The following is a 27,937-nucleotide window of genomic DNA, read 5'->3' on the forward strand; positions in this document are numbered from 1 at the left end:
TGAAGTAATATGATGGTGCTTGAGAGACCTAGGAACACAACCCTATAAGTTCCTCTCAAGGACAGAAGTCCTAAACAAAACAGCATAAACTTTGGAATCAGCACCCATCAACAAAAATGTTCTTGTAAAATACAAGTAATGTCCTTTGCGATAATAGGAAACATCCGTATCAAATGAACAGGACCGAGCTGGATAGATGTATATTTTCAATCCTTTATTTTTTGTAGACAAATGTTCCAAATCACAATGAATTTTTCTTTTTCTCTTTTTCTAGCCAACGCGTTTCGTCTCTTTTGATGAGACTTCTTCAGGGCTCAGAACACCTGTTTTTGCACTAAGCGGTATGGGCTGGAGAATTCTTGGTATTCAAAAAGTACTTGTAGAATCTGTCATATCCTATGAGTATTCAGGAATGACTCGAGACCGGCATGGTGACCTGCTACTCGAACAGCGTGGATTCGAAGTAGTGAACCTTCACTACTTCGAATCCACGCTGTTCGAGTAGCAGGTCACCATGCCGGTCTCGAGTCATTCCTGAATACTCATAGGATATGACAGATTCTACAAGTACTTTTTGAATACCAAGAATTCTCCAGCCCATACCGCTTAGTGCAAAAACAGGTGTTCTGAGCCCTGAAGAAACCTCCTATGTAACTTATGTTCTTTGCTCAATAAATTGGCTACGCTTCCTTTTCACCCAGTGAGTAGCTTTTCTCTCAAGCTGCTGACCTTTAGGGTTCCTTTTTAATAGTGATTCCCTCTGTAAGTAGGGTTAGGGAAATTTAATGACAATGTATTAGCTATAGTCCAACCCATGCCTCAAGATTGTCAGAGCACTTAACAAAGAATTTGTAGGTGCTTTGTTACTTGGGCCTAATTTAGAGTTCGGCAAACTGGGTTGCTTTGTCACAAGTATGACGGATATCTTGTCTGCCGTATTACAAGTCCATTAAATCCTATGCCACTTGTAATGCGGCGGACGGGATATCCGTCACGTTTGTGACAGAGTAATACGTTTGCCAAACTCTAAATCAGGCCCTTAGTCATATTTACACAGATAATCAGCAAAAGTGAAACCAAGGTAAAAAAAAGTAACAAAAGGATGACAAAAAATACACAACTGTACATGTTATATTATAGAAGTGTTGTTCTGGTGTCAACTAAAGGAATATACTAAAGAGCTTATCAGTTAATTTTGAAAATTACCCAAACAATTTGTGAGGTTTGTTTTCTTCGTCAACCATAGGACAGATACCATGGCATTGCAGGAAATGGATATCTTCAGATCCAGAGGTCACTTGTACTAACGTTGTGATCTTGGGATTCTGGAGAAGACTTTATCAACCTACATGTAAAGGGAATCTTCATGAGCTGTCCCTAATATTTAGTGACTTTGCACTTTAAGGTGTGCTTTGAGTATTGTGAATTTTCCACCATCTATTTCCAGTGCCTGAGTCTTAATAAACTGTGGTTCTTCTGCTTTGGCACTAGAAGTTGAAAGAGGTCTTGCTATAGGCCTTTTTGAGACCTAAATCAAAACAGTTTAATACATTGACTTTGAAGCCATCCACTTACTGGGCGAGTGTTCATTTTATGCAACCTCCTAATGGCTCAGTGTTTTTACTTGAGCAGTCTTGGATATGAAATTTATGTAAACACTTAATGAGCTGTTTTTTATTGGCATGAGGCAAAAGGTGTTTGCAGAGTTGGAGCTTGTTTAGCCAAGTGAACCTTTAATTAGATTTTTGACGAACCTAAAACAGTCTTCTCCATAGACCAATATTGAAAACTTCTAAAAATCTGAAAGAATTTGACAAAATGGTAATCCATATAATTCAGTCCTTTGAGTCATCAAAAACTCTTCTTCTGAATTTGTCTTCTTCACTGGCCATTTTCTAGCTCAGCTGCTTTTGCAAGCTAACTGACTGAAATTTTGAAGGTGCTGTTTACACATCGGTCACTGTATCGGTCCAGTTAATGTCTGAGCTGCGGGTTAAACATGAAAGGCTACTGCCTGATAAACCGTTCTACTCCAGCATTAGGGTGCCTTCCAAAAAATTCCAAAACATTAATTTCATAGCACACATGCACCAACAATGCTTACAGTGCAGGAGCAATTCACGCAGATAGAGAGAGAGAGTTTTCATGGTTGCTGGCCTTGGGTTTCACGTCTGTCTACTGTTTTCCTCTTACTTCCAGACCCCAACAAGTCTGCCGAAACTTTTGAACACCCGTGTCACCCAGAGAGGTTTAACAAACTCCATTGATTCAACAAAAAACTTTAGGAAGTCCCAACAGATTTTTGTTTTGTATTCTTCAAAGATCATGGGCAAGTCTGCAACCAAAACTAATGTTGTTTGCTGGATTGTGCAGTGCATACAGCAGTTGTCCTCCCTTTCAAACAAAACATTACTTACTAGATCAGGGACAAATTACCTAATAAGAAAGCTGCATCATGAGGTTTCATGGCACGGTCGTGAGTGAACACATCCAAGGCTGCCACTTGGTCGTTCGTTCCTGCATTCACTAAATATTACGTGGACTTGTGTACATGAGAAGAGATGACCATGGGGCTGACTTGCTACCACTCGCACTTCACACACAGCACCTTGAAGAAAGTCCAAGTCTTAAGTTTGTCTTCGCTTTTGCTGGTGTGCATTACTGACTCTGAAGCAAAAACTTTACTACTAAAAGAAAACACAGATGAATGCTTCCTAAACTACTTCCTAAATGTAATCACTTGCATGGTTTCAGAGCAGATGGTGGGTTAAATATTTCTGAAGATGGTGGTTATGTGATAGGGTATTATGGGCTTAATTCAACATCATCATGAGTCATGTAGACTCTGTCTGCGGTTGCCTTCCGACAAAGAAAAAAAGTGTATTCTTTTATAAATATTTTTCCAGAACAGCCTCTTGATCATGGAATAATTGGTAGCATGTGAAACTAGAATAGTCTCAAGCATCAAAACCATTGCAGCATGTTACTTGTTTCTTCATATGCATTGAACGTCATTTACCTTAGAATACATTCATACTGGAAAGGTTTACCTATATGTAACAGTAGTTCTACCGCTAAATTCAAACCTGAGCCTCCACATCTGCAGTGAAGAGTAGTGTTAAACACTGCATTCTGTCACACTTACACGTAACCTCGCATGTTCCACTGTGGCAGGGAAGATGTCATTTGATAACATCATGGTCGGAAGTCCATAACATGTATTTCAAGTAAACAGCATGCTTTTCTGAGCTCAACATCTAGATGTAAGATGAAGCATAGCATGTAAATCTCAAACAGTCTCAAGCTTATACTGAATGTTTGTTGTTACATGCCTCGAAATAAGACCTTCCGGGAAGAGAATCTTCTTTCCAAAGTATGTTGGTTGATCACAGCTGAAATTCCTACATTGTCTAAAAGTATCTGATGAAATTGTTCTCTGTTACCTTAAGTTCTGCTTTTGTTTAAACTTTGTGCAAAATACAGATTGCCAAAATAACACCATTAGAAAAAAGTTACTTTACAAAATTGTTATTTAAATTCTGAAATACAGCTAAACCTGTTTATTATCCCTTATAGAACAAGGTTAATGTATAATTCTAATTCAATCTCTTATGTATTTGAGTACAAGTCCATGACCGTTGACTTAGGTGTATGTCAAAACTTTGGTTGGAGTAAACCTAAGGTTTTATAGTCTTTATTTTGTTTTGCCACTCTGTTTTTAAAGTTGCATATGCTGCTACTCTAAACCTCCAGCATTTGCCAAAATATGCAGTGCTTTAGCCCAACTTGTTCAGAACTCTTAGTTTAAACAGAAAACTAATAAGTGCTGTAAACAGTTTTATTTTCGTTCTGCTGGAAACTGCAAACATATAAACAGAATCCAACATGGAGCCAAGCAACAAAAGAGAAGATGTAACTAGAAGAAACATGTTCTTTAGATACCTCAGCTGAAAAGAAATATAATTGCATTGTGCAAATTCCCTCTGTTGCTGTTTGTTCGTTTCTGAATGAAAGTAGAACATGTCTCTTTTTCTAAATACTCACGTTCAGTGATTTAGTAATAAATAGATGTTATTCTCCTTTAGAAAACAAAAATACAGTAATTTATTTATATCTTCCAAGCCCTATCCATACTTTTACAGCAATCCGTTTTCCATTCCATCAAGAGCTTATTCATTTCTGAAATACAGCGAAGGACGGGAGAAGCCAAGGGTGTCCTACAAGGTCCTATACCGACCTATAGAGAAGGGAGGCTTATCCCTTCTGGATGTTCACACTTACTACTTGCATTCCAGCTCCAAGTCCTGGCAGGCTGGAGTGTGAGAGGATCCGAGAAAGCCTGGTTCCATATGCACAGAGCCCAGAGGCAAAAGGCAAGCCAGCGCTTAGCACCCCAACAAATACAGTCTTGAAAGTATGAGATGAAGCAAACAAGAAACTGGGCTTGACTTCCTATCCTTATACTTCCATGTATTTTAACCCAGCCTTGCCTCTTGCCTTCTCATTGCTCCCCTTTACCACCTGGCGTAGTTGTGGATGCCTAATGGAGAGGGATATGTACAAGGGGGCATTGTTAATCTTTTACTGAATGTAAATGGAAATTTAGTTTAGAGGAGGCAGACAGATTGTGATGCAGATAATTGCAGCACTGGTTATCACATCCAACCGTTAAAGTAGCTGCTCTATAGGACCTGACCCATATAGAGCGATTTGGTAGGCTGGCGACAGGTAAGAGAGGAGTCATATCCTTATTAAATCAATTGCAACACACACTCACTCATATGCTGGTACATGGGATACATCTATGAACCATAAACTAGGAGAACAACAATCAATCAATCAATCAGTGACACTTATAAAGCGCGCTACATACCCGTGGGGTCTCAAGGCGCTGGGGGGGGGGGAGCCGCTACTGCTCGAACAGCCAGGTCTTCAGCTTCTTCCTGAAGGAGAGGTGGTCTTGGGTCAGGCGCAGGTCGGTCGGGAGGGAGTTCCAGGTCTTGGCGGCCAGGTGGGAGAAGGACCTTCCTCCTGTAGTCGCTCTTCGGATGCGGGGGACGGCGGCGAGGGCGTGGTTGGCTGATCGGAGGTGGCGTTTGGCACCTGTTGAGGTAGCTCGGGCCTTGGTCGTGTAGGGCTTTGTGTGCGTGGGTGAGGAGGCGGAAGGTGATTCTTTTGTTGACGGGGAGCCAGTGAAGGTCTCGCAGATGTCCGGAGATGTGGCTGGTTCGTGGGATGTCGAGGATGAGTCTGGCTGAGGCGTTCTGGATCCGCTGGAGTCTCTTCTGGAGCTTGGCGGTGGTCCCGGCGTAGAGGGCGTTGCCGTAGTCCAGTCGGCTGGTGACGAGGGCCTGGGTGACGGTCTTCCTGGTCTCGGTGGGGATCCACCAGAAGATCTTCCGTAGCATGCGTAGGATGTTGAAGCATGCCGAGGAGACAATGGGCACACGTGTCGCAAGATCTACACAAGAACACCCACAGTATCCTAGCTAAAGACCACCTGTAGAAATTGTTGTATGACTGGTATATGTATCCAGCTAAACTACGTAAATATTGCAACATAACCAGTCCACATTGCTGGAGAGAATGTGAAGGGGTGGGCGATCTCACCCACTTTAGGTCATCATGTCCCAAGATAAACCATATTGAAAGGAGGTACAGGCTGGCTTGCATGCAGTTTTGGCCCACCTTCTCCCAGAGAGCTTTGCATAGGTGCTTTTTGGGGCACGAAAGCAACGTCCAATATTAGTCGATAAGTGACACGTTTATTTCATGGAATTACGTAGGGGCTGAAAAGACAGCTATAGCGGCATCTTGAAAAATTAAAGACCCCTTGGATGTTAACCAGTGGCACTCTCAGCTTTGGAATCCTTGGCAGTGGAAAGAGATTGGCATTTAATATGGCAGATGATATTAAAGGCTGTGCAATCTTAAAGTAGTCTTTGCTAAACTATCTTATGGATGAAGCCGCTGCGTGGATGTATCCACTGGGCCTTCGAGTACTGAACCTATTTTAATGACACTTCAATGGAGACAGGGATGAGAGAAGAAATGAGACTTTAACGAGCCTCCTGTGGGGGTGGTGAGTTACTTGCAAGTGCAACTTATTACTGGTGGTACCTTGGGCTTTCTACTGAGAGCATTAATTCATGCCTTGATCTAACAAGCCCTACACCAGGGAAGGAAGGGAGGACTGCATTGAGGGTGGTTGGGGATGTTTTTTCTTCATTTCATACTGTTTATTTAAAAACAAAAACAAAAGTCTTCCACAGCAACCAGCTGTAACGCAACCCATGTATCTAAAGAGAACCATACAGATTAGATCATTGACTTGAAATGTGTCTGTAACATATACACTCTCTTGGTAACTCAATAAACAATGGTTAAATAAAGAAAACAATTGCCACTGACAGGGTACAGTACTGCTGGCTGCTAAGGTACACTTTTGTGGCTTGAATCTGTCCCCATGTACAACTACCATTCCTCCCCAAATTGAGTCTGAATTTTTTCCAGTATGATCACTGCTGAGGATGACTTTTTCATATTTCACACCAGCTCTTCTGTTCTGATGGAGAATACAATTCAATGGCCACTGCCTTCTTCAACACACCGGAAAGAAGTGTGCGCAGCCTCTTCCATGAACCAGCAGGTCTGTAGCCCTTCCAGTCTACAGCTCTTTAATGCGCATTGCCTTCCTGAAACCTCTAACACAGAAATGTACACAATTTCATACCATCATGCCCTTCATTTTATATTTATTTGCACAAAGGCTCCTGGTTGATTGAGAATAAGACTACATTATGCTACTAACATCAGAGAAACATCAAGTGTTAATATAGAGAGAACAATTGAATTACCAATGGGTATTACTGTTCACGCAGTGTATGACTCTTCCATTGATTGTATCCTTAGCACCACTCAAAACTGAAGCCAGTAGAAGTCATTGTAAATGATAGACTTCGGTCTGCCACATAGGCACACTTCAACTTTTCCCAGGAAGTCATTTGTCACTGAAAGACCAATGCTGTGCTCTTCTTTTCTGTAAGGTAGTTGCATTGACAGTACTCCTAGATCAAGAGAGTAAGTTATATTGCCAATGTTAAATGTGCCTCATCCTGTCTGAGGGAGTCTGAGTATTACTTCAGATCTAATCTCACCCCTAGTCTTCTGAAGCCATTGTAAGGGTGTTTCACTCTTCAGTTGCTGCAGATATTGTTTAAGGACTGCCCACTTGACTTTTCTTGAATTTTAAATATTGTTGGAGCATAACTCTGGCTGAGTGTTTAAGGTGTATGATGCTTTGTAGAGTAATGATGGAGCAGCCAAAAGAGTGGCCATTTAACTTGTGGAGGAGTGTGGCTCGATGGTTAGAGCGGCAGACCCTGATGCAGAGTTCTGGCCAGTGACCAGGGTTCGATTCCCGCCTCGGCGGGATCTCGAGCTCAATTTCCTCAGACCTGTTAATTCTCGCCTCTGTGCCTATTCTAATCACGGGCCCCACGCTGCAACTCTGGGCAATAGCTTGCTTAGCCTCCACACCGGCCCCAACAGCGCGAAGGATGCCTGGCTTCACCCTGGGGGTGCCCAGGAGTGGACACTTCACAGGGAAAGCCAGGAGGGGTTCCACAGCGGTATGAGTATCAGCGCCAGGAAGCCGTATAGGCAACACCGCAAGGTGACGTCTGGAGACAGTGCGCTCTATAAGTACCATGACATTGACATTGACATTCCTTCTTTTCTTAGGTTCTTTTAATCCTCTCACCCTTGGCCTTTTCACAATCGTGTATTTCTTCTTGGCTTGCTGGACGTATGGCCTCACTGTGTCGGCAGGAGTCTTCATTCCATCTCTTCTAATTGGGGCCGCCTGGGGAAGGCTGTTTGGCATCTTGCTATCCTCGATACGTGGTGGAGTTGTGAGTGTCCTCTCACCACTTTAGTGTTATTTCTCTTGATGTAGGGGGTTGTGCTTTGGTATGGGCATGGAGTGTCTCGTGTCATTTTTGACCTGTTCTTCTCTGTGTATATGTGGTAGAACTGTTTGTTCCTGTGTTTGTAATGTTCTGACGCTTGCCCATGTATTGATGGTTCTTCATGTGCCACAGTGGTTGCCCTTTTTTCTTGCCAGGGCATTGGAGTGGGTTCTTATTCCGATTAGTGTTATGTCATTGCAAATTTTGTGTCTAGTCATTGAGATGATCAAACGAAGATTGCCTTTCCCTTAGTGTCACATGTGTAGTATGTTGAAATGTCTGAAGGAATACCACATAATTATTAAAAATGTAGTGCTATATCTTGGATTTTTGATGAAATATCTATTGCTTTAATGCAGCCACCATTGCTTTAAGTGTGCATAAAGTCCCCATTTGTTTTCTTGCTTCCCTTTGCTCTTCTTCCTCTGCCCTCTTCTGGCTCATTAACCTCAGTGCCAATTGTTTATTCCTGCTTTCCTCTAAGTCAAGCTCGCATATCTCCCCTAAATGCTTGCCTTTTATGTTGCCATGCCTTTCTGTGCCCCTGTTGGAGATGGAAGCCCTGCTGAAGAGTAATTCTGATATCACTCCTTTGTGTTTTATTTGTTTTTCAGACCTGGGCTGACCCTGGCAAGTATGCTCTCATGGGAGCAGCAGCCCAGCTGGGTAAGTGGGCCTCTTGGTTAACATTGGTCGGTTACTTGTGCATGGTAGAGCTGTTAACGTGTAGGACTTCTCCACAAACACTTGTAGTTATGCAATCATTTGCGCCCATCGACCTTGCCAGGCGAATGTGAAGCTCCTGACGTGCACTCTCCATACAACAATCTTATCTATGGATATCATTTTGCTGATTTGACTGAGCAGCCAGACCTCCAATGTGATTCTCTCCCTACAAACATAATTGCAATAATATTGTAGTCCTGCACTCCTACATTACAAAATATACCAGCTGGTGTTTGCTTGAAGGTATTGCAGAACTTCATTAGAGAGAGACGTAATGCAGAGCATTCGGAGCTGATGTGCTCAGTAGTCACAGTTCACGATCCAAGTGTACTGATCCAGTGGGTTCACACTTGAAATGCAAACTGGGGACCATAGAACCTGTTTTTTATGGCAGGATGACATTTTTGGGAAAGGAGCTGTGAGCAAATTATTGTCCCATGATTAAGATCTGCACATTAAGATGATTTTACAGTATATTTTTACTCTTGAGTGAGGCTCACCTAAAATGGATGTGCCCCTCATTATGGACCTGCAGCTAAGACGTATTGCGTATCTGTCCTGGTGGCAGCGAAGGACTTTAATTATTTTGAGAGGGTGCTTAACCAGGTACATAAGTTCTAGGTTTCTATTTAGTACCCTTGGACAACAATAATGTAAAGTGCTTTATTGTTCTGCTTAACTGCTACCATGGTATGCAGAGCATCGTGGAGCTGTGTAATTATAAGGGGTGTTTTGAAATGACCAGTAATTTGCAGATTAGATTCCTTTGTTTACTTTTGTTATTCAGTGCCTATGTCACCCCCTCAAACTCCAGGGAGCCGCCTGTGTTTTATGTTGATATAGTCCCATTGCACCAGTTCTGCCCATCCCGGTTTCCTTGAAATTATGCTTCGGTTGCAGGTAGGTATTGACTTTTTTCCAACAAGAGATAATCCTTGGAAGCAGTTTAGCCAGCAGGGCCCTGGTAGTTTTATATTAGCTGGATTGTAATTTGCTGGATGTAGATGGTCACTACAGCATTGATGAAGTAGGGAAAACTGCCAAGTCCTTTGCTGAATGGCTTCTAAGTGAAGTCTCCTATTGCGTAGCACATCAGCTAGTATTCAGCATCATTGTTCAGTCGGAGACCTTTACAGTGTTGCTTCTATAGTGGATGTTCTTTCAGAACAGGGGTTAGAGAGGTTTTTGTAGGGACCACTTAATAGACAAATTATGGTGAGCCTGTTTGCATTAAAGAGCCCCTAAAAAGATACAAAATGCAAACATCACAGCTTGGAACAAACTATACATTCCTTGGCTGGTGAACATTAGAACCATTACACTGTATATATGGTGTTCTCCAGAGGCACATGTCTGAAAAGTATCTGCTAACTGTGCCAGAGATGATTTTGCTAGGCACACCAGGGCTTCATTTCTCTGTTCAGAGTCGGTGAGAGGCAAGAGTGCAATTGGAGCCAGTGACCGCATACAGAACAGTCCTAGAAGCTCCATTGCAGGCACAAAACAAGCAGATGAATTAGATTGCATATGGTGGTTGACATCCAATGAAAACCATGTGGGTGCAGCTTCTCCTATAACTTTTATGTGGATTAGATTTGCTTTGAAGGTTGCACAGCAGGGGACTTCTTTCCCATCTCCAACCATCTTTCTAAACTGATTGTCTTCGTACTTCAAATAGGAGGCTGCCTGTGATTACATACTCTCTCTTTTACACAGGTGGTATTGTGAGGATGACACTGAGTCTGACTGTCATTATGGTTGAAGCCACCAGCAATGTCACCTATGGTTTCCCAATCATGCTGGTTCTGATGACTGCTAAAATTGTTGGGGATTATTTTATTGAGGTAAGAGATTGTGTTGGTACTTGAAGGATGTTGTGAGGCACTAATCTGAAGTTGTCTGGTGAACTGGATTTAGAACAATGGATCATTCCATTTCACTAGTAAATAGCCATGCCACTCAAGGGTAACTTAACTACTTATTCGGTACAGGACTGATTTACTGCTACTGTCTTGTGTTTTCAAATAGTTGACCGCTTTAATGATGGTTTATTTGTTTACCATGCAAGACTAACCTTTGTGATTTCAGGGGGAACTGCAGCGGGGTGGTTAGAGCCTGTATAATGTGTATAACATGCACGACGACTTTAGTATTAACTGGGTGTCCCACTAAGATTTATAAAATCTTAGGAATGGATGTACAGTGTAAGTCTCTGTCTGTAATCTGTAATATATACTATAGATCTGTTGGATGGTCTTAAAAGATTCCTTTAACACGTAGTCTATTTCTGCTGTCTTCTGCAGTCCATATTTCTAAGATTTGTACAATATAAGTTAAAACTGTGCTGTCTGAATTATTTAAAATTTATCAACCCTCTCTGTACTCAGTAATTGAGTGTTTTTAGGAAAACATTGTCTAAGGCTTTGAGAAATGTTTTCATTCTTTACACATTCCAGGGTTTGTACGACATTCACATCCAGCTCCAGAGTGTTCCATTTCTGCACTGGGAAGCACCCGTGACATCACACTCCCTCACCTCCAGGTAAAAACAGAGGAAACTAACTTCTGCTTTAGGATGGTTAGTTAAGTGACCCATTATATTGACGTCATCTAATTAATTTCGAATTGTTTTAAATGATAGCTCTAATTAATGTGCATACTTAAAATAAAATGAAGCTAAGTTGTATATAATAAGGGGAAAACTGGCCTAGTAGGCAAATAGGTTGACTTTACTATCAATATACCAGTTGCGTAGGGCTTTTTACACATGCAACTGGGATTGAATCCTTTACTTTACAGAGTAGTCCCCTTTGCCAGATTTTCATATACTGACGTTGTAGGTCCTTGTTACTGCTGTGACTTGATACTTGATATAACTTCTTGGTTGACAGTGTTGGGTAGTTGAGTTCTTATTGTAATCACGGCTCAGCATGAAAGTGTGACCCTTGGCAATGTTAATGGAATCAGTGTGAACATTTTTAATTTAGTGCCTTAATCACAATAATATTGATGTTGATTTATTTGGAGGATCAAATTTGTGCTTGGTAGGTTATTGTTTTCATTTTTCATGTTTACACATAGCAAGGCTTCCCCGGTACTTCCTATATGTCCTCCTCTCTTCCCCGCACCCGTTTTTATTCTGTGACAGCTTTGGTACCTTTTCACTTTCTGTTTGATTTGCACATATAGTTCTTTTACCCTGTGCTTTTACCATGGACCTTATATGGGGCTTTATTAGTTCAATTGTATTTGTATTTATAGCTTATTGGTTCTGTCTTTGTATTTTTTTATTTCGAGATTTTCACTGTATATTTTTTTGGTGAGAAACAAGGGGAACCATGCCCTAGAGTAGGTTGGTGATGTAGAACCTTGACGGGCCAATATATTGACTTATTCTTTTGCTGCTTATTAAGTAAAAGAGAATACTTTTGTCTGTTTAGCTGCTAATCAAGAGGAACAGTGGATAAGCACTGAGCTTTTACACTTTCATAGCATGCTGTACCTCCGTTACTTATAGATTATGAGCATTTATCTGACATAGCACTACTTACATACTCTTTAATTTCCTCAACAGAAGGCTACAACAATTCAAAGGTAGCAGATGTAGTGACCCATGTGGCTCCAGAAAGCTTTATATAGTACAATACATTGGAGCAGATTTTGAAAGCATGGGTGGGCGTTTACAGATGGGAATGGAGAAAGGCAGTATTGCCGGTAGAAGATGCATACACGTTTAGATGTAGAGGAATAGGCTAGGGTAATTCGGAGTACTATCGTTTTCTATCAGTACCCTCTCGTATTACTACACTAGCCACATCTGCTTCCTGCTGTGTAGGTTCAAATTTCTTAAAGTAGATCTACTGTCATGCTCCTGTCATCATTTAGATACCCTTTGCTTCTTTTAGGGAGGTGATGAGTGCACCAGTCACCTGTCTGAAGAGGATGGAGAAAGTGGGAATCATTGTGGATATCCTTAGCGACACATCATCCAACCACAACGGTTTTCCTGTAGTGGAGAACAAACCTGTGAGTCTCTCCTTCTACAGATTCTTCATCGACCGGCTGATATATAAGTGCAATTCTATACAATGCATTTTATTCTGCTTAAATTGTTGAGCTACAAACAATCTAATTTAGTAATCGCGTAACTGTTGCTAGTTGATATTTTTGAGTGTCTCTCCATATTCTGCTGAGAACTTTGGGGTATTTTGGTTGTGCAAGGACGTAAAATAGCCTTAACTAAATCGCCTGATTTGAGATTTTAAGCTTTCATTCTGGGTAGCATACATTCCCACAGACTAAAAGTAACTTGGTCTTACTCATGGAGGTATCATGGATTTTACCCCTCCTGGTCTCCTTGTGGGTGGCATCAATGAGGAGATCTGCAAGGCTTGATCAGTAAACTTTGACCTGTCTGCTTTATATGACAGTCTCTTGACCCATTGTGTGCATGTGTGACACCCCAGCTTCCTTCATAGCCATACCAAGCCTTCTTGGGTATTCTGATTAATTTTCATAAGATTCAGACTTCTGTTTTTCTTCTGTTTCAAGTCGGGGACTTCACCCAGAAGTGAAGGCCCAAAAGGAGAAGGTTGGTGGTCCTTCAAGCACTGGTGGGTCCGTAAAGAATGTATTTTTTTTACCACTAACAATCAATCACAACTGTGGTGTCTTGGCAAAAAGTATTTTTTCAGTTGAGATTAAACACAGCAGTGTGGGATTTTGATAAGTTACTATTCATAAGGCTGGTTCTTGGCCTAAGGAAGAGACTACTCTAGATTTATAAAGGTTCTTTTAGAGAATCTGTGTCTATGAAAAATAGTTTGGATTGATACTTCTGCGATACGATTCCTGACCTGATGAATGTGCCCGATACCAGACTGGATCTATAAAAGTTGAAATGGCACTCCTGCAACTGTGATTTAGGTGCCTCACAAGATGTGACTTCACAGAATTGCATTTGGCACCACCCCAGCTTGGATGTAGAGCTGCTACCCACTGGAACTTTATTTTTAAAAAATTAATATTTTGTGGTGTCTATAGGGAAAACATCCTTCATGAGGTCAGGATCTCATACATGTCATTCTTGTTACACTCAGACATCATTTTTGACTCTGTTGGTGTCTGCCTTTGGAGTATGAATCATGCGCCTGCCTCCTGGGCACCTTATGATCGTAGCTTCTTGGATTCGATGGCTGTGTAGGACAGGGGGTGGAATGTTTTGTAAACCTCATGGAGCAATGTAGTTGTTGTCTCTTCAGATCCCTTTTTTTTGTGACCGGTACAGAAGGGCAGTTTAGCTATGAGTGACGCATTCCTGCACCAAGTTTAAGAAGTATGTGTTGAATAGGAAATTCTTCTTCCTCTTGACTTTGTGCCAGTTTGCAGGGATGCCATCTACTACAACCTTGCTTGTTTCATCGCCCGGCTCCTGATGATCCAAAATTGGTCTGGTACTTCGAGACCTTCATATCTACAGACAATATTCTTGCTCTTTTCCTTCCTCTCAATCCAGTTGAGAGGGTCAGTGGATTGAGACTGTGTGAAAGAACTTGTTCTCGTTAGGGAATCTTATTTTTCATGCTTGCCGTGCCACATGCCTGCTAGGTCGCTAATCAAATGCTTTTGGGCTGTGGCACAGATGGTGGTTCCCAGTGAGAGGACCTTTCAGTAAATTAACTGTTTTGAATAGTTAAAGAAGAATTTTGCAAGTTTTATTAGAAAATAAAAGTGAACAATCCTGAACAGGTGGGCGAACCAACATAGCTGTGTATGAGCCAAGCCCTGAAAATGTTTGCTATGTGCAAAAAACATTATGTAAAAATGATATTCTCATGAAAATTTAAAAAAAGTGTATTTCTTTTGCATGCAGAATTGGATCACTTCAGTGTAAGGCATTTATTTCAAGTGATAGATTTTAAATATGAACTCAGTAACATTCATGAACGGCTTGACAACCTTGCCATTAGTGAACTAAAAAGAAAATTGGTTGTCATGGGCATATATTCTTATTATATACAGAACAACATTATTATCTAATAAATCAAACACAAGATGTTTTTGTTCAGAGCACATCCTGAGGTGCTCTCATATGTGATAATGAAGAAAAAGGAGGCTTGGCAAAGTACAGTATTCACCTAGGACTCACACAATTTGGCCAAGCACCGAAGCCAGGAGTGATCCCATGTTTTTTTAGTTTTCCATTGAGCAATTCACCCTTTAGATGGGTAGCTCTTCCTCTCTTTTGTTTTGCATCGAAGGTTAATGCTTTTCCTTTCATTCTAGGTGCATGCCTCAGAGTGTCGGTGGCAGATAGAAGGCATTTGAAAGCTCAGTTCATTTTGGCCTTGAGAATCCGAGGCGACCTAGAGCTGGGCCAGAGCAAGGCATATGTCTGTAGCTAGCTCGATCTTTCCACACTTTATCCTACCTAGCAGTAAAATCACACTACTATTACAATTACAATATAAACCACAGTTTAGAAGGCACCGCTATATATGTTAAATAAAAAACAAGTCCTGATATACAACTGTCACGTAATTATATAAACACCAAATGTATATTGGTTATAAATGATTACAGCGTAATATATGAATTAGTCCATGAATCATTCATTCCATTAAACTTTTGAATCTCCAAAAGTTCTTTATTAGTTAGTCTTCCATTCCACTTTGATGTTTGGTTGTGTATGGGGATTCTTCCTTGGTTATAGTATGATTAACTTTGTTTTCTTTCTTGCCATCAGCAGGTCATAGCAGGTTGTCCTCCAGGGGGTTGTCGCTTCCTGGGAGGAATGGAAAAGAATGGATGGCAGGATTCTGGGTTTCCCCTTATCTTAGACAGGTTAATTGTTGACACAGATGCGGTCCGGTACTCTAGGGTTTGTCTTGTTTGCCCTTGTGTTTTTCATTCCTTAGTCTGGCAGACCCATGTACTGGGCATCGTTGATTTTCAACTTACAGTGCTGCTGTTTGGTGTGGCTTCATCACTTAATGTCCTTACAAAGTTTACCCACTTCATATCCTCACTTTCAGGTTTCATTCTACACCTCTAATTAGTAACTGGGTTATTTGTGAGTGACCTGTAGTTCTTAGGGTATGATTCCTCTAGTTCAGGGATGGCACATTGGGAAGATGTCATGACTCATGGTTCCACTGATGGCCGCAATTCATTCAAACTTGTTTGCTTCATCTGGAGGAGTTTCAATCAATAATTTCAGTGGAATAACTCTGTAGTGGTTGCTCTTGCCTTTCCAACAACCCTGTCAATATTGTGCTGGCCATCTTCTTGGTTATGGGATCTGGGAAGTTTTTCTCCTGTTGGGTGAAACTTTGATTCCCATTGCTTAAAACTTCTCCCATTCTTCCACTTCTCGGTAAGGAGACAGTCATTTTAGAACTGGAGCAAAAGTTACATTTACAGCAAATTATCCAAAGAGGGATGTCGCTTACCTCCATTGCTCTTCTTTCTATGTTCTTTTGTTTTCCACTTTTGCTAAGGATGGATCCCCTCTTTTTTTAGGAGGGATAGGTACTTCATATGAATAATAATGCCTGGTTGTCTCATTACTGGAACTAGGTGGAGACGACATTGGGTAATCAGCTTTGCATCTGTGGTATTGAATGTCCTCTTTCCTGCATGCTGCTTAACTATCAAGATTGCATGTGGTAGTAACAAGACCCACCTTGCTTAGGGATTAGAGGAGAAGACATTTCTAGCCCAGGTGAATCTATTTAGTGTAGCATGGATCATGTAGTCCTTGTACCAACTAGTTTTTCAGAAATTTTCTTTGCTCTCATCCAGTTGTTTTCTTTGTGGAGATTGGCTCACGTTTTTCTTTTTGCCATTCATCCGACCTCATGGCGGACAGGTTTGGTCCTTGCTTCTAAAGGTATTATGATTTGGGCCCACAGACAGTTGCTTTATGGCTCTTCTCTTTTATGTGTACATTTTTCTGAACTTTAAGCCTGTCTTGCTTGTTTAGGAGTTCCATATTCTGGGGGCCACTCATAGGGCAGTGAATGAGGCTCATCATAGAGTATTAGGATCTCGGTCTGTACACCATTCATGCATAGCAAGCTCAAGCTCTCCTTCTTCCAGTGTAACCCCCAGTCCTGGCACAAGTTAATGTTGTTTGGATTCCCCAGACACTTTCCCAAGCTTAAGTGGGGTGGTGTGTCATCCTTGCCGTAAATTTGAAAGTTCCCCTAGTAGAGCTTAAGAAACTGTGCTAATTTGCAGAGTGTGGGGTCCTTGAGGAATTCTACAAGATGTCTGGTTGATTTTGTGGATTAAATTCTTACTTTTTGGTTTGTGAGATGTTTGGACCCATTTCAGTGCAGGTATTTTATGCCCCTGAAGGGTTTACAAAGCACTCAGGTTTGCATTGGGTACCTGGGCACTCCTTTGAAGTGCATGGTTGGAAAATGTGTTGGTTGTAGAATGGGCACTTAGGGAGGAGTTGGGTGAGGTGCATGAAGTTTTATGTGGTGACGGTGCTATGCTCAAATATGAAGTGCTGCAAAGTGTTATTACCCATCTGCAACTACATGTACGGCACTTTAAGGAGCCAGTGAATATGTCATAGGGAGGTTTTGATTCACAGAGGCCCAACTACAGGCAGAGTAGCAAGAAGGCGACCAAGGGTATATTTATATTGTACATGAAGTACTGTAAACCCAGGTGATGTAGGGCACTGCCCTAGGAAATATTATTCACAGCGTTGGTCACTCAGAAATAATGTAAAGGCATTTTATTGGTGTTGGTGTTACAAGGTGAACGTGATGTTCAGCAACGTGCTGATACTGTAGGAGCATTGGTTGGTTAAACATAAGTAATGACTGGAGGAAGTTCAGAAGAGACATGGATAGGAGAGCAGGAAGTCGAGGTTTTGTAGACTTTTTCTAGTCTGTGAAAGGCCCAAGCTTAGAAGCTGCCTTTAACCTTTCTGCCCTTCTTCTAGACACCCGAGTTGGATTCCTGGAGTTAGATATTTGGAGGAGTTGGTGGGAGGGGAAGGAGCAGCTGTGACCATTTCAAGATTTTTTTGAATGTGAATGTAATTTATAAAGCGTGAAACTCATGCCCGAAGGCTTCTTGGTGCTATAGAAAACAGGTGTAGGTGCATATATGTTGGCAAGAAAGCTCTCTTGCAAGGAATCAACTGCCTCTTAATCTTGAGAAAAAAGCCAGGCCTTCAGAGAAAGACCAGTAAGGAGGAGGCGGTTTTTAGTGTCAGTGGAAGACTATTCCAGAGCAGTGCAGTGGTCCTAAAAAAGCTCTTTCCACCCCAGGTGGTCTTCCTAAAACAGGAAACAGCCAGGTTCTTACCAGATCCTGAACGGAGAGACCTCCCTGGGACATACCATGTGAGCTTGTCCTTAAAATGACCTGGTCCCAGGCCATGCAGATGACATCCAGACAGGAAAGATCGAAGGTTATGTGTTAGGAGCCGGTGTAAGTCCGGGGTCAAGATTCTTATTTATCAGACTTTAATAGCTTGATGAAGAACAGAAAGTTAAATACCTGTAAGAGAGGAAAAAAACAAATGCCCACAGATCAATTGCACATGTGCTTTGGGTGAGCCAACAGTTGTCACCCAAAAAATGATAGTACAGTCCACTAATAAGCACGCTAAAGTACATGCAACAGTTTGACCCAACAGTTTTGGTACCAAAGAAAAATCAAATTTTGCAGGCGAAATGAAGGAAAATCCTTGTAAGAAGTACTCCTTTTTTTACTTTTGTAAAACTTTTTTTTACAGATGATTTTAGGGCAATGTTTTCTGGTGGCGATTACACAGGAGAAAAAAAGCTAGAGCTTCGCCCTCTTGTCAACCTTCTCGGCTCAATTTGCCTGTCTTTTTTTTAGCAGTATTGTGTGGCTGACAGTATCTTAAGCAGCAGAAAGGTCAAGGAGTATGGGATCAATTAGATCATCTTCGTGCAAGCAGAAGGAGTTCTTGCTTCATATGGAGAAAGTAATTTCATTCTGCATATGATGGGATGTGTCTCAACCTCACTTTTCATGAGATAATGGAGTTTGGAGATAGGCTGGTTGTTGACAGTGTTTTTAGGTCTGCGGACGTTTTTTTCGGACTGTTCGATGATGACTTGTTTCATAGAGCCAGGAACAATTCTGTAGAAAAGTGTGGAATTTTTCATGATAGTTGTCTCTTACAAAACAAGGGTCCCCAATAGAGTTGGATGATTGTTTTGAGTGCCCGGTTTATACCTTCAAATTTCCAAAAGTTTAAAGGGGTGAAATTGGATTGTCATGGAGCAGGTGAAATGGGAAGGGTAGCAAGGCTGTTCGGACTGTTAGCCACCGATTGTAACAATTTTACTCTCTAGGAACTTGAGAAGGTCTTTGCAGCATTGTTTGGGTGCAGAAGCAGAACTTTCTGGGTGTTTTGGGGAGACTGTTCCTGAAAAAAAATGAACATCATCTTCGTTTGATTGGGGGCCACATACGGGTTTGAGGAAAGCAGCCTTTTTGCATCCCCTGATGGCATTTTTATACTTTTCAATATATGGAGTTTACCATTGCAAAGTTTCAATTGGTCAGTTTCTGCTCAGCAATTTCCGGACTAAACTACTTGTTGGTGGATTTAGAGTCCTCTCTGGTTTTAGCTAGAATTTTTAGAGTGTATGATATGTTTGAGGTTATTGTGGATTGGTCATAGTATGGTTTTATTTGTCGCCTAACAATGTATATTAATGTTAAAAAATGCAAATTTCAGGGGATTCAAATGTGCATGGAGAATGGAGTAACTCTAAAGAGGACTTTTAGAAGACAAGCCAGCAGACTTAGTGTAAAGGGGTAACACTCATAAAGCAAAGAGCCATAATTTTAGTTTTTTTAGTTGTCACTGTTTTCTGAAAATAAATTACTTCGGCTGACAGATTTTAAGATTTAATCCGACCTTCCAGAGAAAGGCACTTGCACCCTTTCCACCTGTTAGACAGATCAGTAGTAAAAACTATTAAGTGCACAAACTTGCAGATCTTTTCTTGCCCATAATGGAAAGCCCTTCATTCTCAAATAGATTACCTGTTGGGTAGTCTACATGTTTCAAATCTGCTGAAGGATTCCAGTTATATGAGACTGGATCCCAGTGACTCTTAAGTGTAACAACGAACAGTTGTAAGAAAGCTATTCAGATTTCTTCACGCCTGCATTGTGGTTTCATATCAGTGGGTGCTAAAAAGATGTAAACAGTTTTATGCCCTCCAGTTTAAATCTTTGTTCTGTAAGATCTCAAAATGTCAAGCAACCTCACCAACTTTCCATTTTATCACACACATTAGTTCATTTTAGATCCATGGACAGAACAGAATGTGCTTCATGGGCAAAGTAAAAAAGTTGTATTTATTACTTCTTCCTTATTTTGAGCGAGGACAAGCTAAAATTGAGATGTCTTCAAGCACTTTGTAAGCCTTAAATTTCTTGAGGATGGATTGCAGTCACAACTTAATTGTGTTACAGTTTATATCAAATTAAGGATGAGACTGAATGCATCGAGAAGATCGTCAACAGACAGCTTGCCGCCTTCCTCGAGACGAACGGATCCCTCGACCACTCATAGTCCGGCTTCCGAGCCAACCACAGCACCGAGACCGCCCTCATCGCTGCCACTGACGACATCCGAACCCTGCTCGACAACGGGGAAACAGCGGCCCTCATCCTCCTGGACCTCTCCGCAGCGTTCGACACTATCTGCCACCGCACCCTAGTACAACGCCTCAGCAACGTCGGTATCCAGGAGAAGGCACTGGAGTGGATCATCTCGTTCCTCGCCGGAAGAACCCAGAGAGTCCGCCTCCCCCCATTCAGATCCAAGGCCACCGAAGTCATCTGTGGCGTACCACAAGGATAATCACTCAGCCCCACCCTCTTCAACGTCTACATGAGCCCCCTCGCAGCCATCGCACGCCAACACAACCTCAACATCATCTCCTACGTCACCCAGCTGATCGTCTCCCTCACCAACGACCCAGCCACCGCCAGAACCAACCTTCACAAAGGGATGAAAGAAGTAGCCGAGTGGATGAAGAACAGCCGCCTGAAACTGAACTTCGACAAGACGGAAGTCCTCATCCTTGGAGCATCACCCTCTGCCTGGGACGACTCCTGGTGGCCCCCGGCCCTAGGCAGCGCACCCAAACCAACGGACCATTCACGTAACCTGGGCTTCATCCTGGACTCCTCCCTCTCGATGACCAGACCAGTCTCATCATCGTGTTTCAGCATCCTACGCATGCTCCGAAAGATCTTCCGCTGGATCCCCACCGAAACCAGGAAGACTGTCACCCAAGCACTCGTCACCAGCCGTCTGGACTACGGAAACACCCTCTACACCGGAACCACAGCCAAACTGCAGAAAAGACTCCAACACATCCAGAACGCCTCCGCACGACTCATCCTGGACATCCCCCGACACAGCCACATCTCCGGACACCTGAGAGACCTGCACTGGCTCCCCGTCAGCAAGAGAATCACGTTCAGTCTTCTCACCCACGCACACAAGGCACTCCACGACCTGGGCCCCAGGTACCTTAACAACCGCCTGACCTTCTACACTCCCACCCACCAACTACGACCAACCAGCCACGCCCTCGACGCGGTTCCACGCATTCGAAGAGCCATCATGGGAGGAAGATCCTTCTCCTACCTGGCAGCCAAGACTTGGAACTCCCTCCCCATCCACCTCCGTCGTACCCAAGACCACCTCTCCTTCAGGAAGCAACTCAAGACCTGGCTGTTCGAGCAGTAGCAGATCCCCCTCCCCCAAGCGCCTTGAGACCCTCCGGGTGAGTAGCGCGCTATACAAATTTCTTGATTGATTGATTGATGCTCTGATTCAAATCCTTCTGTATGTGGTTGGATAATGGTTTGGGAGCTGCTCTAATGGCAATCTTTGGTCCTACAAGAAACAGTCATGGCAATCAATATGCTGGATCATACACTGGCAGAAAAAAAGCTTGTGCAAAGTGTTCATCCTGAAAGCAAAATATGTAAATGCATTTTTATTTCATCTCTGAGCTCTTTAACCCTTTGGCTGCGGGGGTTATTCCCCCGCTGTGCTGGGGGACAGGGGGGGCGCGCACAGCACCCCAGTGCTGATGATGAACTCAGCTAGTCATCAGCCACGGTGCTCGTGTGCTGATGACGAGCTGAGCTCGTCACGGCCACACCTGTTTCCTTAGAACGCTCAGCACAGCGGGGAATTATCCCCACGTGTGAGCGTTCTAATGGCCATGACGAGCTCAGCTCGTCATCAGCACACGAGCACCGTGGCTGTTGACGAGCTGAGCTAGTCATCATCATGGGAGGGGTTAAGTACGATGTGTTGATGGATCGATTGAGAAGTTGTTAGAGGTTTGTGTGATCTATGTAATTGTGCTTTTTTCATTTCCAGCCATCAAGACTGTGTGGATTAATCCTGCGATCACAGCTCATTGTGCTTCTCAAACACAAGGTCAGTTGACGTTATTTCTTTAATGACAAATACAGGCTACTAATTGTGGTCAATGCCTTAACCATAAAATATATTTTGGTTAATGACAAGAACTCATCACAAATCATTTAGCTAAGGATCTTTGTTGGTTTATCAGCCAACAAGTGTTTACCCTAACAACTGAGCAAATAAGAAAAATCCGTCCTACAAGGTCCTAAACATGTGTTCATCATGAGAGCAATTTTGGATTCTGTGTCCTGACAATAGGGCGGGAAGGTACTGATACAAGGATTATTTCCTAGCGACTGTGATCATGTACCCGCGTTCCATTTGATGATTGGCCGTTCAATCACCAGAACACTTGGTCCTTAGTTTCAGATCGAACTCTGAATCCAAGACCGCACTCATGATGAACACACATTTAGAACCAAGTGGGATGGATTTTTTCTGTTTGTTCAGTTCTTGCAACTTATCTCAAGCCTTGAAAAAGCCTTAGGCCTGCCGGCTTTCTACCTGCTAGCCTAGTCCGCAGTGCAACATCTGCACCCCTAACCTTACTGGGTAACTAATGTGTGCAACCTCAGAACATGACAATTCAGATCCCAATCGTGGTAACTGATCTGAAACATTTTTGCTTAGCTTCTCATGCATACCTAAAGCAAAACACAAGAAATACTCAGCAAGGCATTTCAATATTTATTGAAGGATTGTGATTCTTGAATAAAATATGTGCTATGATAATAGAGTTAAACAGATCAAAGTAATTAGCCATACAAGAATAGTGAAAAAGATGAACATTTCAACTTTTGCGCTAAGACAGTGAATATATAGGCGGGCATAAAAATTCTGTGTATAGTGCATTCCTACCTAGCGCTCCCTAGCCTGGTATTGCCTAGGGTGGGTGATCTGCCAAAATCCCTGACCGGGTGGTCTAACTCCCCATTACCTGTGGGTAAGTGTCATCAGGCTGCCTGTCTTGGTGTAGAGCTGGACATACCTCGTGTTGGTACGCAGGAATCAGCTGAGCTGGAATTCCGGAATATAGTGACCTTGCAGTGTCAGCTGAGTGCTCCTCTCCCTAAACAAGAAAGTGGTTTTATATAAATAACAGCACCCATGTCGCAACCCCGTCAGGCCACAATTGTTAATTATAGTTGAATAGAGTCGATCCTACCGGACACTCTCATAATTAAAACGTGTGCAGTGAACTTTATCTCTTGAACTGAATGTTGAAGCTGTTGTGATAGTGTGCCTACGTAATGTAAGCAATGCACATTAAAAGAATGTGATCCTGCATGATCACACACACAAATGTATGTAAAAAATCACCATGTGTAAATGAGAAGGCAACTTAAGAAAGGTAAGCATGTAAATGGTAGCTTTTCTAACCTGGATAATCCTGACCATGTGACAAGGCAGTGTCCTCTTCCTCTGGTGTCAAGAGGGTATTGTCAGTATTGTGTAAGGTAGCAGTCTCTGTGCTGTGAGTGATCTGAAGCCAGTCTGGTAGTCGTGCAGAAGATGGTTATCACTGATATGATCTTGGAGTTGAGCATAGACTTTCAATTATCTTGCCGATGAATGGTAGTGAGATGTGGGAAAGATAGGGCTACGGAGGCTGACCATTGTGGCATTCTATGGGAAGGGGTGGGTGTTGAAGATGAAGCAGGCTTGGTGTCATTGGAAGTGCTGTCTAAACTTCTGTATTTTTTCACTGAAGAAGAGGTTGGTGGCATTGTATTTTTCTGTGGTTTGCGGAATAGGTGGATCCTGCAGTGGGTGGATACAGTGCTGGATTTTCTTGAAAAGTGTACTTCTGTTGGTGGTGTCACTTATGGAATCCTTTAATTATTCTCAACAATTAGCAATTACTGAGTCACTGTTCCTCACATTAAATTTCATCAGTTCTGTGCTCACTACTATTGTGTACAGAGAGAAGAAAATCCACATGATAGAGATTTTCTACTTTGTACTGTTGTCCACATCCCCTCAATAAGCCTAAGACCTATTTGCACATGGTTGGTTCTTGTCTGTAATAGCACAGGTAGCAAAAAAAGATTGAATAAAATGTGCCTAATGTATTTACCGTTGATTGCAATTTGTTCAAGCGTTTCATATATCAGTTCTCTTCCAGTGGATACTCATCAATAGTCATAAGCACTGAATAGTCCCGCCCTCGTGCGGGACCCCGGAGCAATAGCCAATAATATGCATATATCTACATATATATATATATATATATACATACATATAAATACACATATAATAACTATATATATATAGATAATATGCATTTTACATATGCAGCCTAAAATAACCATACTAGGCTCAAAAGACTGCCCCCAAATGCCTGAAACAAATCTTTACATTTGTAAAATAAAGACATATAAATGACATTATATGAAAATGCAAAGAAGAAAGCACTGCCTTTGTTGTCTTTGAAACACACCACCTTTATTTTCAAAGGTAAAACAGGCAGGACCATAGAGGCAGCTTTAGCCTAGATAGGCTGCATTGTAACAATAGGAAAAAAACTGGCGCCGTGCCTTTAAGACCTCCAGGAACCCCCAGGCTCCCATCATGCACCACAGGTGACAGTTAGGTCAGTTCTTTTTTCCGGCTCCTTCTGTGAGGATCCTGGAGCATTGAGCTCGCCAGTTGGTGATTTTATTTCACTTTTTTCTGGTAGTTCTTTCAATTTTTTGTCATTACTCGACATCTTTAGTCTTTTCCTGACTAATTCAACAATTTTTGTGGTTTTTTGACCTTTTTTTCCAGTCACAATGCCTGCCTTATTTTGTAAGTGCCCGGCCTGTGGAAAAAAAATGTCTAAAACAGACCCTCATTCGGTCTGTGTGGCTTGTCTTCCATCTACACACAAGCCAGAGCTTTGCTACCATTGCAGCAAGTTATCAAACAGAACTTTAAGAGAGAGGGAGAAGAGCAGGCTTCAGTTCCTGCATGACAGAGGTGAAACCGTGAGTGGAAGAGAAGAACTTCACTCCAGGAAACCTTCTCCTCAGCGGAAAGAACATAAGGAAAGAGGGGAGAAGAGAAAACATCGTTCCCCGTCGACTTCAAGGGACAGATCTTCTTCTAGAGTTCCGGTATGTTCGAAATCGTCGAAATCAGCGTCACGTCTTCCGTCGAAGTCGCCGTCGAAGAAGGATTCACCGTCGATGAGAGGTGAGAGACGCCATGAGCGTAGGCGATCCAAGTCTGGCTCCCCTACGACTACGAGAGGTCGGGACTCGACGTCGTCTCATCGACGTCGACGTTTGCCGTCGAGAGGCTCAAAAAGTCAGTCAAGGCCGCCGTCAAGAGGCGCTATGACATCGACGTCGAACCGGGGAATGGAGGCTTCGACGTCGAAGAGCCCTGACCGGTTGGCGTCGAGGCACACGACGCCTAGAAAAGCTACGCCGTCGAAGCGCTTCACTCCATCACCTAAGAGACCCTCGACGTTGAGGAGGTCGACGCCGAGGAGGTCGACGCCGAGGAGGTCGACGCCGAGGAGGTCGACGCCGAGGAGGTCGACGCCGCCGAGGAGGACGACGCCGCCGAGGAGGACGACGCCGCCGAGGAGGACGACGCCGCCGAGGAGGACGACGCCGCCGAGGAGGACGACGCCGCCGAGGAGGACGACGCCGCCGAAGAGGTCGCCGCCGAAGAGGTCGACGTCGAAGAGGTCGACGTCGAGAAGATCACCTCTGGAAAGATCGACGTCGAAGAGGCCACGTTCCACTTCGCCTGCAGCCAAACGACCTAGAACGGTTTCTAAAGACCGATCTCAGGTTTCTGTGGCTGTTTCTGGGAGTTCATCTTCATCCCCTGAGCTGAATATAGTTCAGATCTCTCCAGAGCCTTCAAGAGTGCCATCGCCTACAGGAGCTAACATCTCTCCACGATGGTTGGGAGAACTTAGAGACTGGAAGATAAGGAGAATCAATCTTCCAGAGTCTAGGTCCAGGTCGCCGGTGTCGAAAAGAACCGTGTCAAGATCAAGGTCACCTCTTCTTCGAGTGACCCAGTCCCCTGGAAGGCGGCAGCGTACTCCGCAGAGGAAGTCTCCTTCCGTGAGAAGGCGGACACCTTCTCTGAGGTCTTCACATCACCGATCATCCAAGAGACGTGATACGAGATCCTCGACAAGATCTACGAATTCGAAGAGATATTACTCGCCTACGTTATCTTCGACTCCTCCGAGCAGGATATCGCCGATTGATGACGTAATCACTTTCAATGAGGTTCTTTGCCGGGGAGCAGCGAAACTTAATATAGAGATGCCTGTCTCTACTGCGAAGACTACAGTTATCTTCGAAACTTTGCATCAGAGATTATCATCGAGACCTTTACTTCCTCTGGTTCCAGGTCTCTTGGAGCCTGCCGAACATAAGTTCTTGACACCGGCTTCTTTGGGAGCGGTCCCCTCACGGATCGCAAAGAAGTACAGGGCTCCGGACATTGACCCGTTATTTTTAAGAGCAGAGCCGCAACCTGATTCGGTCATCGTCTCAGCGGCACGTAAGAATCAGAATGGATCAACGTCCTCGTCTGTTCCCCCAGACAAGGATAGCAAGACTGTGGATTCGGTAGGAAAGAAAATGTTTGCCACTTCTGCTTCCTACATGAAGGTTGCCAGCTCCTCCGCTTTGTTGGGTCGCTATGACCGTTCTCTTTGGGATTCCTTATCCAGGTTCGCTGAAAAACTTCCCAAAGAAGACAAGAATGACTTCTTGGAAATACTTCATGAAGGTGGGCTAGTGTCTAATCAGGTGATTAGCGCAGCTGCGGATGCTTCCGATCTATCCACGCATGGCTATGCTCATGGTCTTTGCGCGAGGCGTTCAGCTTGGCTAAGACTTACGGGTCTTAAACCTGAAGCCCAGCAACGCATTCTGAACCTGCCTTTTAATGGGAAAACGCTCTTTGGGTCTCATGCTGACGACGAAATGTCAAAAATGAAGACAGAGCTGGATACTGTGAGAGCTGTAGGTCTCGAAAAGAGAAAGGACAATTTTAAGAAAAAATACCGTCCTTATGATCGGAGACAGAGCCAGCAGAGGGTTCAAACCCCTCAATGGTCTTCACAACAGAATCAAGGAAGATCTCAGTTCTCCCAGCGTCGTCCTGGTAGAGGAAGAGGCGGAATTACCAAACAGTCTGCTCCTGGAAACAAGCAGCAACAGCAAAAACAGTGAGTGTTTGCTTCCCCTGAGCCCGTTGACCACTCCGGTTGGGGGAAGTGTGCGTTTTTACCTGGAGGAGTGGAAAAACATCACAAACGACGCATGGGTGCTGAATATTGTGCAAAATGGATATGCAATCAGGTTCAAGTTTCCACCACCCTCAATTCTTCCTCAAAAGACTGTATTCCATCGTCTTCACCTTTTGAAAAAGTAAGTGTCGGTGTTACTCCAAAAGAAAGCCATCGAGGAGGTCCCAAGGACACAACGTCGAAAAGGAATTTACTCCCGTTACTTTCTAGTTCAAAAGAAAGGTCCAAGCAGGGAGTACAGGCCCATACTAGATCTCAGGCGCCTCAATCAGTTTATCCGACGAGAAAAATTCAGAATGCTGGCGTTACATCAAATAACCCCACTTCTGCATCAAAAAGACTGGATGTGCTCCATAGACCTTCAAGATGCGTATTTTCACATCCCCATTGCCCAAAAACATCGGAAGTTTCTGAGGTTCTGCATACAAACCAATCATTACCAGTTCGCAGTCTTGCCCTTCGGGCTAAAGTCAGCTCCTCGCACCTTTTCAAAGTGCATGGCAG

At 43.1% G+C, this 27,937-nt stretch overlaps 1 protein-coding gene across 2 annotated transcripts in view; it reads left to right on the forward strand.

Annotated features, from left to right (window-relative positions):
* Nucleotides 1-27,937, forward strand: part of CLCN7 (Cl-/H+ antiporter 7) — a 353,427-nt gene that overhangs the window by 282,309 nt on the left and 43,181 nt on the right. For both annotated transcript variants that reach the window (XM_086941381.1, XM_086941382.1), the window contains 7 exons: nt 6,556-6,649; nt 7,744-7,913; nt 8,585-8,636; nt 10,413-10,540; nt 11,153-11,238; nt 12,602-12,722; nt 22,117-22,176. In XM_086941381.1, the coding sequence (XP_086797507.1) occupies nt 6,556-6,649; nt 7,744-7,913; nt 8,585-8,636; nt 10,413-10,540; nt 11,153-11,238; nt 12,602-12,722; nt 22,117-22,176 (711 nt within the window). The remainder of the gene's footprint in view (nt 1-6,555; nt 6,650-7,743; nt 7,914-8,584; nt 8,637-10,412; nt 10,541-11,152; nt 11,239-12,601; nt 12,723-22,116; nt 22,177-27,937) is intronic.

The sequence above is a fragment of the Lissotriton vulgaris genome, chromosome 10 (genome assembly GCF_964263255.1).
Source record: "Lissotriton vulgaris chromosome 10, aLisVul1.2, whole genome shotgun sequence".
Lineage (NCBI taxonomy): Eukaryota > Metazoa > Chordata > Amphibia > Caudata > Salamandridae > Lissotriton > Lissotriton vulgaris.